The sequence below is a fragment of the Callospermophilus lateralis genome, chromosome 6 (genome assembly GCF_048772815.1).
Source record: "Callospermophilus lateralis isolate mCalLat2 chromosome 6, mCalLat2.hap1, whole genome shotgun sequence".
NCBI classification, from domain to species: Eukaryota; Metazoa; Chordata; class Mammalia; order Rodentia; family Sciuridae; genus Callospermophilus; species Callospermophilus lateralis.
In genome coordinates this window covers 160,956,115-160,966,888 of record NC_135310.1, presented here as the reverse complement: position 1 = coordinate 160,966,888, position 10,774 = coordinate 160,956,115, and the positions used below count along the sequence as shown (strand labels likewise).

Here is a 10,774-nt window from a genome sequence, read left to right as displayed (position 1 = left end):
GGGGGGTCTCCCTCTTGCTTCCTAGTGCCATGTTCTCAGCTACTTTTCTGCACCACATTCATCTGCCACGATGTTCTGTCACACCTCTGGCCCTCAAGGATGGAGTGGGCCCTCTATGGACTGGGATCCCTAAAGTCAGGATCCCACAAATGAGGCTTTCCTCCTCTAAAATTGTTCTTGTCAAGTATTTGGTTACAGCCGAGGAAAAGAGGAGCAAAAAAAATGAGTAGAATAGTTCTTCAGATAAAACTAGCATTGGGACGTGTGTACTGACTGTCATTAAACTTTAGAGAACTGATGTATGAAAGGCTTTCTGAAGATAAATATAATCATTTCTGATATTTTTTCCCTAAAACATGTCTGCAGCATCCAAATGCTTCTGCCTAAGAAGTAAGAAATGGTTCTGGACCTGGCGAAGGGAACAACCTTCATGTTCCTAACAGGACTGGGCATTGCTGGGAACACCTTTGTCCTTGTGAGCTACATTTACGTTTTCAGAGGCAGTGAGAAGAAACCTATCCACCTCATTCTCATCCACTTGGCTTTCACAAATATCCTAATGCTTTTTACCAAATGCACACCAAGGACAATAGCCAGTTTTGGTTGGAGAAACCTCCTAGGTGACATAGGCTGTAAGATTGTGGTTTATCTGGAGAGGGTGGCCCGGGGCCTGTCCATCAGCACCACCAGTCTCCTCACAGTGGTCCAGGCCATCACCATCAGTCCCAGAGCCTCCAGTTGGGGGAGGCTGCAGCCCAGGTCTGCCTGGCACCTGCTTCCCTTGTTGCTCTTCTGTTGGATTCTCAATTCCTTGATAAGCATGAACTTACCATTTTACATCAAAAATATCAGCAGCATGAACACATCAGAATTTAGTGAAAGTGACAACTACTGCTATTTTCTACCAGAAAACTGGATAATTAGATGGATTTTTATTGCTCTCATGGTCCTTCGAGATGCTGTGTTCCAGGGTGTCATGGGCTTGGCCAGTGGCCACATGGTCTTCCTCCTCCACAAGCACCACCAGCAGGTGCTCTACATTCAGAACTCCAAGCTTCTCTACAGAACCCCCCCTGAGGTGAAGGCTGCGAAGAGTGTCCTCCTTCTGATGCTCTGCTTTCTCTTCTTCTATTGGGCAGATTGTTTTGTTTCATTATATTTATTTTTCTCCTTACTGAAGGATTGTGTATCTGTAAGTGCTCAAGAATTTATGACCCTTGGTTATGCGATTGTTAGCCCATTTCTGCTGATTCACAGAGATGGATATCTGGTTAAAAGTTGTCATGCTCAGTAAGAAAGGAAAACTTTGAGAAATTATCCATTTCAGTGATTCTTTTAGTACGTTTGAAATCCTGTTAATTTTGTGTTGTTGTATGTGATGCCAGACAGTAAGAGGTGGGAAGTCACACAGAGGTGCATTCTCACAGCTCCAAGTCGGTGACAGTCTGGAATGCACAGAGGTCACTGGGAGCTGGAGGGACCCAGCTATCTCCTCTTTGTTCTTCCTGCCACCCTTCAGGAAGAATCTGATGTTCTCCTGCATGTTAGGTGGCTCTTTCATACCACCACTTCTGCTAGTGAGAAGCCGAAGGACAATTTAGAAAATCACAACAAGATTACTTATGTATTCATCTCCAGACCCAAGAAGCCCAATTCTAGGGCCTGGTCTTCCAGATGTGCTTGCTTACATAAGATACACAGAATAAAAATATTTTATATTGCAATTTTATTTTATAAACCAACTTGAGTATTCAATAAGTGGGCCATTGTTGTTATTTCAAGTATTTAAAAATTTTCATCCTACAAAGTGGAATTTTATTGAACTTGTTAAAAACAAGGGTGGGTTCAAACTATTAGGATGTAGGGAATATTACAATTTAAAAAGCAGTGGAGACTAATAGTACTTTAGAAAGGAATACCAAACATTTATCTGGATTGGGTCTGCATTTGAAAAGCTGCAAAACACAAAAGAACTTGAAAGAGTAGTTCCTCATTTGGGATAAAGAAGCCTTATGGAAGTGCACCATAAATCATTTTTCTCTTTTCATATTTTCTAAAGCTTTAAATGCATTTTTAAACCAATGAATAAATAAATTTGAAAATAATCTGAGGCTTCATTAAAGACATTGCTTTAAAAATGGAAATGGCCTTTCCATTGCTCATGCTTTTGACCTTTCCTAATTTTAATGACAAACAGACTGTTCTGGTTTTATTTAGGGGAAAAAGTGCTTTGCCCTTGTCCTTAATTGGAACCCAGAGACCATGAGTTTGGAATGCACACTTCTGACAATGAGGGCCTCCAGCCAGCCCCTCTGCACTACCTGGGATGCATTGTGCTCACTCCACATGTTCACTGACAAGGATCAGAGGGAGGAGACACAGAGGCACTCCTGGTGACAGAGGCCCTTTGTGTCTCTTGGTGGCCCTGCTGATCAGTGCAGGAGACAAAGGGGAAGGAAAGTAGAGGGAGATGTGGGACAGGGAAAGACAGTGGGTTGAATGTGACCTCACTTCCCATGGACATTTGTGAGTACACCACAGTGAGTCAGGCAGACATTCCATTCCAGAGCAGCCACATTCACATGCTAATATTTAGGTGGAGCCCTCTCTTGTGATTACTTGTGAGTCTGTTTTCCACAAAGGTAGGAGGGATATACAGATGTGAGAGATACAGAGTCAACCAATATATATGAAATGATAAGTTTGACAATACGCCTAAACTCATAATGGAGTGCTTTGGTCAATAGGACCAAAAGTCATCTACAAGGTCAATACCATCACTATCAAATGACAATGACATTTTTCACAGTACCAGAGAAAATAGTCCAAAATTCATATGGATGAGGACAAGACCTAGAATAGGGAAAATAGTCCAAAATTTATATGGATTGTTGAGAGCCACAGCTGAGTCGGAATGGCCCCTGGCATTTTGCCAGAAGTAATGGTTGAGAGGCGAGCCATTAACATGATGCTGGATTGATTTAACTCTTGCTGCCTCAGGTGCCCACTACTTTGGAGTTCCCTTTGAGTTCTCGCGGGGTTCTGAGAGTGAATGCGCGGGCAGCCCAAATGGAGGGAATTCTGGTTGGTGTGTGAAGGCTCCTGAAGGATCTGCGTGGGTAACATTCGGGAGAGTTCCCAGGGAGTGTGAGTGAAGTGCTGTGGGAGTTCGGAAATAAAGTTTGTTCCTGCTTGAGTGGCTCGTGAATTGTGCCCAGCAAGACCACGGCATTTGGTGGCCCATATGGGGAATGTTGAAGCTGGGAGGTAAGTGAAATTGTTCACCCCTGAGGGAAGGCGAGAAAATGGGTGTCCATTTCAAAAAACAATGTGTTCTTGTTTTGATTTGTTTTGGTTTTGTTTCAAGCTGCCTATCCCTAGAACTTTCTCAGGCAAACTGGGAAAAATGGTTAGCTCTAGGTTTGAAGTTGTTTGGCCCTGAGGAAGAGATAGAGATTGACCATGAATATACATTTCAAGAAAACAGGAAAATTAATACAATGATTTTTTGTTCCATTTTGCTTTGGTTTTGTTTTGAGTTATCTTGTTGAGTTGCGTTATGCTTGTAACAGAAATTTGGGGTCAGAAATTAGCAAAAAACAAACTGAAAGAATGTAAAGTCAATTGTTAGAAAAAGGAGACAACCCAGTAAAACCAAATACAGTCAAGGTATACATTGATACAATACAAAAATGTAGCCCATGGCTTTTTAAGGAGGAATTGTTGAATATATCACAATGGGACCATCATGGTGAAGATTTAAGGGAAAAGGAAAAGAAAAACCCAGGAACTCTGCCAGTCGGCACATTACCGTTATGAACATTGTTATGATTTTGTTTGCCTAGTCCAATGCCTTCAGTTCAGACTAGAGTAGAAGATCAAGTAAAAGAGAAGGTCTCTCGAGCTAGTCAGACAGAGGAAGAAAATTTAAAGGAGGAAGGACTATCAGGGGAAAAGTTACAACAGGAGGCTGCTACTAATACCTTTCTATCACCCGAGGACATAAATGTCCAATCAACAGCTCCACCTATAGAGACAACATAGGCTAGGGTTCCCTCTACTTCCATAGTTGATAGATGGGTCCTGAGACAGGATGTCAAAGATTAGCATTCCCTGTACTTGAGCAGGCAGGAAGGCAGCGAATTCATTGTGCTTTAGATTTCAACAGTGAAGCAGTTAAAGGAGGCTGTAACAACCTATGTTCCCCAAGCACCCTTCACTGTAAGCATAGTTGAATCCATTACCAACTTGGACATGATGCCAGCATATTGGGCTAGTATGTGTAAAGCTGTGCTAAATGGAGGGCAATATTTGCTATGGAAGGTTGGCCATGAGGAATTTTGCACACAGATGGCTAAGCGATATGCTGTAGCCGGTTATCCTCCGAGAAATCTAGATATTTTGTTAGGAAAAGGACCTTATGAGGATCAGCAGCAACAAATTAGATATGATCCTGCTATATACCCACAAATTGCTGCATATGCAGTTAGGGCATGGAAGACTTTATAAGGACAGGGAAATTTACAAGATCAATTATCTAAGATAATACAGGGAGCTAATGAACCATACGCTGAATTTGAAGATAGACTTATTCAAACAGCTACCAGAGGTTTTGGGGATACAGAACATGCAATGACATTAATAAATACAACTGGCTTATGGGCAAGCAAACTGTTGGTGCAGAGAGGTCATGAGACCATGAAAAAAAAAATGAAGATTTAAACACATATATTAAATTATGTAGAGACATTAATGAACAAGGGCAAGTCTTGGCAGCTACAGTACAATAGGCTTTAGATGCCAGGCCAAAAACAAGCTACAATTGTGAACAAATAGGACATTTTAAAAGGAATTGCCCCATAGGAGGAGGGTTGAACAAAACTAGGTATCAAAGGGTAGGATACCGGATATTTGCCCACGATGCCATAGAGGGAGACATTGGGCTAATAAATGCTGTTCTTAAACAACCATAGAGGGTACTCTGTTATCAAAAAATGGACAAGGATCAGTTGTTTACCCATGATATCATGGAGAAAAACATCGAGCTCCATTGCCAAAAAACGGACAAAGGGGCCCAATGCTCCAGGGCCCACGTCCACAAATATACGGGGCACTGGAGGAACCCAGCAACAGCATCAGGGTAGTGCCCAGGACACATTATCCATCAGATCTCTCATCAGACAAACCAGAAGGAGCACAGAGTTAGACATCTGCACCTCCGCCAGAGCAGTACTAACTCCAGAGATGGGAGTTCAAATCATTCCCACAGGAGTTAAATGACCTCTTCCCCAAGGAACAGTAGGCTTATTATTGGGATGCAGTTCTTCTACACTAAAATGACTTATGATAAGTCCTAGGGTAATTGATCCCGATTATGAAGATGAAATAAAAATTACAGCTAGTTCTCCAAGAGGTATATCAGTAATTTCACAGGATATAGAATAGCACAGTTATTAAAAATACCTAGCCTGCATGATAAATTTTCCAATAGTACTATAGAAAGAGGTTTCAGGGGATTAGGCGCCACAGGTGTAGATTGGGCTATGCTGTCTTTAAATTTAGATTCTAGCCCAATGCTAAAACTAAATATTCAAGGAAATGAATTTAATGGGCTACTGGATACAGGTGCAGACCCTAGCATCATCTCTCTTCAAGAATGGCTGAAACATTAGCCATTACAACGAGCCACTCAAACGCTTCGAGGCCTAGGAGTGGCAACTAATCCCCATAGAAGTGCAATGGTATTAGATTGGAAGGATCCTGAAGGATATGAAGGAACCATACAGTCATATGTTTTGGATCATCTTCCTATAAATTTATGGGGATGAAATATCCTAGATCAATTAGGTTTGACATTAACAAGTAACATCAATCCAAATGTGCCCACTACTATGGCTAGATAAGGTTTTAGGAAAGGAAAAAGTTTAGGAGAAAAAGGACGAAGTATACTGGCGCCAACACAAATAGATCAAGGAACAGACAGACACGGATTGGATTTTCAGGAGGGTTAATGAGACAAAAATTACTTGGAAATCAGAAAGACCAGTATGGGTTCCTCAGTGTCCCCTGACTAAAGACACGATACAAGCAGCCCATGACCTGGTCAAACAACAATTAGCGGAGGGACATATGCAACCTTCCATATCTCCCCATAATACTCCCATTTTTGTCATTAAAAAGAAATCTGGTAAAAGGAGATTATTGCAAGACTTAAATACCATTAATAATGAGATGGTTATTATGGGACCTGCTCAATCAGGGATTCCTCAATTGTCTGCATTGCCAAAAACCTGATATGTTTTAGCTATAGATATTAAAGATTGTTTTCTTTTTAAATTCCAATTCATCCTAAGGATAGTCCACGTTTTGCATTTACTATCCCTGCCCTGAATCAAGAAGATCCTGATCAGATATATGAATGGAAAGTACTCCTTGAAGGGATGGCTAACAGCCCAACTATGTGTCAAATTTATGTTAACAAAGCAATCCAGCCACTTAGAAATCAAAATCCTGAACTACAAATATTTCACTATATGTACGATGTATTATTAGCACACAAAGATAAAAACACATTGCTAGAATGTTATGCCACACTTACAAACTTATTAAAAAATATAATCTAGTGATAGCAATAGATAAAGTACAATTAAATTTTCCAATTAATTATTTAGGAGTTCTATTATCCTCGACCATGGTCCATCCACCAAAAATTCAAATATGAGTAGATCAACTCAAATCACTTAATGACTTTCAAAAGTTATTAGGAGACATAAATTAGATAAGGCCTTATCTAGGCATACCAACAGGAGAGTTTGGACCTTTATTTGATATCCTAAAAGGTCCATCAAATCCAAATTCATCCCACATGTTAATGCCTGAAGCAAGAAAGGCATTAAAAATCATTGAAACATATATGGAAGATATGCATTTGGATAGAATTGATGTAAGTTTGCCTTTATTATTTATTGGACTACCAACTGAACAACATCCCTACAGGAATATTTTGGCAAGAACGTCCCTTATTGTGGATACATTTATCTTATTCTCCTAACACTATTCTTACTAGGTATCCTGAGGCTCTAGGACAATTAATACTCAAAGGAATAAAAGCAGCAAAGGGAGTGTTTGGAATTTCTCCCAATAAAATTATTACTCCATATACTATGGATCAAATTTATGAGCTAGATAATGAGTTAAATACTTGGGCAATAATCATGTGCAAATCTAATGTTTCATTTGATAATCACTTACCATCTAATCCTTTATTGTCTTTTTGGTCTTCATATCCTGTAGTTTTCCAAAAATGACAAGAAAAACATCTATCATGAATGCTCAAAATATATTCACTGATGGGTCAAATAATGGTACAGCAGCAGTAGTTACCCCTGATCAAACTTTTACATTTTTAGTACCCAAACAATTAACCCATAAGGTGGAGCTTAATGCAGTATTACAAGCTTTTGTGATGTTAAAGATTCTGTATTTAATTTATTTTCTGATAGTCAGTATATATACTATATATGCTATATATGCTATAGTATCCCTTGAAGTTGCTGGTAGGATTTCCCCTTCCTCTACTGTTTTCTCTTTGTTTTCCACTATACAAAGTCTAATCTGGGACAGAAAAGATCCATTCTTTATAGGACATATCAAGGCACATACAGGATTGCCTGGAGCCCTAAATTTGGGCAATGATTTAGCAGATAATGCTACACATGACATACATATTTTTTTCTACACTAGAAGAAGCTACAAATTTTCATAAAAGGTTCCATGTCAATGCTTATACTTTACAAAAGCATTTTAAAATAACTAACGAACAAGCTAGACAAATAATAAAACAATGTCAAAATTGTGTGACCTTTTTACCACAAGTTAATCTGGAGTCAATTTTAGAGGACTGATAGATACCTAACCAAATTTGGCAGATGGACATCACACACTTGCCAGAATTTGGAAAATTAAAATATTTGCATGTTACAGTTGATACTTCTTATGGATTTTTGATGGGCTCCCTTCATGCCAGAGAAAAAAGTAAAGATATTATTGCTCATTGCTTACAAAATTTTGCCACTGTGGGTGTTCCAAAACAGTTAAAAACATATAATGGTCCTGCTTATACTTCTACCTCTTTTAAACAATTTTGCTCATCATTTGGCATTACCCATATAATAGGAATCCCATACAATCCACAGGGACAAGGCATAGTTGAAAGAGCTCATCAAAGTATTAAAATGGACTTATTAAAGCAAAAAGAGGGAATTGGGAAGGGGTATATATCCCCCAAAGATAAACTTAAAATAACCCTTTTTACTCTAAACTTTTTAAATTTGGATTCATCAGGGCTTAGTGCTGTGGAAAGGCATATGTGTCCAAAAAATGTACATAATCCTAAGGTACTTTGGACGAACATTCTAACAGGACAATGGAAAGGTCCTGACCCAGTGATTGTCTGGAGTTGGGGTTCTGTTTGTGTGTTTCCACAGGGAGAGCAGCAGCTGATTTGGATTCCAGAGAGACTAACTAAAGCGATTTCTACAGACCAAAAAGAAGATGACTTGGCTCAAATACAAAACAGCTGATATCCTTACATCTGTAACAATGGTTCTCCCACACATGGAGGCTAATGAATAATGAACACTATTAGAGCTTATTTCAAATGTAAAAAACCTTGGGGCTTGCTTGTGGGAATACCTTCAGACCCATATGCAAGTTACAGGAAAAAGGATGGGATATCCAAAGGAGAGTCAAACCCAGGTGGTAAGCAGGATGCTTTTTTTCCAATATCTATTTTATTATTGCCTTTTCCCACATCATGAAGTTCTATTTTATTTTTTGAGCTCATGCAGACCTAGGTTAATGTTTTTCTGATCACTTCTAATTTTTGACTGTGGAGATGTTGTTCTTATCAGTTCTATTTTTTTGCAATGGAGATTTCACTTGTGGAAAGCTACAAGGCCTTTACTATTATGTTATGTTGTGGGGAGCCATTTTCACATGTGACTGGGCAACTCCCGGTTTGGGTCTGAGGTGCTCTGGCTAAACTGTCTCGGAGCTTTCCCGGCCCTCTCCTGGTGCGAGAGCCTGTCCGTGTGGGGGTGTGACTGACCACTGACCTGGGGGGCCAATCACTGACCCTGACCTTGGAGTGCGGCCCCCCTCAACCTTCATTGGATGGAATTCTCCCCTGAATGTCTTGTTCCCCAATAAAAGGCTACTCCCTGGCGTGCTCCCTCTCTCTCTCTCCTGCTAGCCCTGAGTAATCCTTGCTGCCCTACCGGGTGGCTCAAGGTGGGAACCAGAGAGGGGAGCCGTCTTGGACCTGGCCATAGAAAAAGGTAACTGAGTCTGTGTGTTTATTTCGATCTCACTAGTTAACTTTTATGCCAAGAACCTCATTAATGAAACCAGTGCGCTGGTCGCATGGTGGAATTTGGCGTCCACGAGGAGGATATTCTAGATTAGCTAGATTGAGTGGGAGCATGCTATAAAGATAAAAATAAAGAAAGTGGTGACAACTTAGAGTCACAAAAGTACCTGGAGATATTGAAGGAAAGAGATGTTAAATTAATTAAAATGGGAAATTCAACTTCTACAGATAAGGAAATGTATCTGACTATTTTAGACAGTATAATTAATCAGAAAGGAAAACAGATAAAGAAAACTCAGTTATTACAATTCTTAAAGATTGTAGGCGAATATTGTCCTTAGTTTTGTGAACAAGAGTCTCCAAATTACCTACTTGGGAGAAACTAGGAAGGAAGTTACAAAAAGATTGTCTTTCTAATGAATTACCTGGAGGCTTAGATAATATTCAAAAAACTTGGACAGCTCTGGAAGTTTGTCTTTTTGAATATATGGGCCAGAGTTCGTGGCCCCCTGAAGATCTGTTAAAAGGCATTCGGAGAGCTATTAAGTCTATTCAAATGGAAAATCCGCCTGAGGCTAAGTTAATTTCCTTTCCCTTGAGCCGTTTAAAAACAAAGGCTCTAGGGGCTAAACCTAAGGTTAGGAATGTAACTTTAAACTTGCAGGATCAGGCTAGCCTGCAGGGAGATTAAAGAGAGGAAGGTCATAGAGGAGAAACCTCCACAGTCCTAGAAAGTCCTCCGGAAGAGGTAGAGGATCTTCCTGGGGAGGAAAATCCAGAAGAGATTCTTAGAGGGGCACAGAGTTCTTCTCCACCACGTGGCTTAGAAGCCCAATTTCAAAATGGCGACAGTGCAGAGTCTACCCACAACTCGCAGTCCAAGGGAGAAGAATCAAACATTGAAATTCAGGACTTACAGAGAAATTTTAACAGACTGCGTTTAATACTGCCTGCCCAGGCTATTCGAATTCAGCCATTATCTGCTAAAAGGACAAAATTTAACAGGTACTCTGAATTAACAATGACTTTTCTTACCCCATTCCAGCGAGGTATTAAGAAAGCACAGAAAGCTGGGGAAGATACTAGGGGTTTTCAACTTTTTTCCGTTTTTGAGCAAGTTAATGAGCAAGATCAGAGAGTTAGAGTTCATGCGGTAATCTCATTTAAAACCATTAAGGAACTAAAAAGTGCATGTGAGACGCATGGTCCGAATTCTCCTTTTGTACAGAGCCTGATAGAAAATATTTGCTCACAGTCCCTTCCTCCTAGTGATTGGATTTCTTTAGCTAGATCTTGCTTGAGTGGAGGAGATTTCTTACTTTGGCGTACTTATTGGACTGATTTTTGTACTGAACAGGCAGAAAGAAATAGAAGACAAAATTTAGAGACGCCGGTAGAAATGTT

General features: G+C 39.9%; 1 protein-coding gene across 1 annotated transcript; it reads left to right on the top strand.

Annotated features, from left to right (window-relative positions):
* The first annotated feature begins 373 nt into the window (after positions 1-373).
* On the top strand, positions 374-1,294 carry LOC143401002 (putative vomeronasal receptor-like protein 4). Its single transcript, XM_076857978.2, has one exon. The coding sequence runs from the start codon at positions 398-400 to the stop codon at positions 1,292-1,294; it is 897 nt and encodes a 298-aa protein (XP_076714093.2). The 5' UTR covers positions 374-397.
* The last annotated feature ends 9,480 nt before the right edge of the window (positions 1,295-10,774 follow it).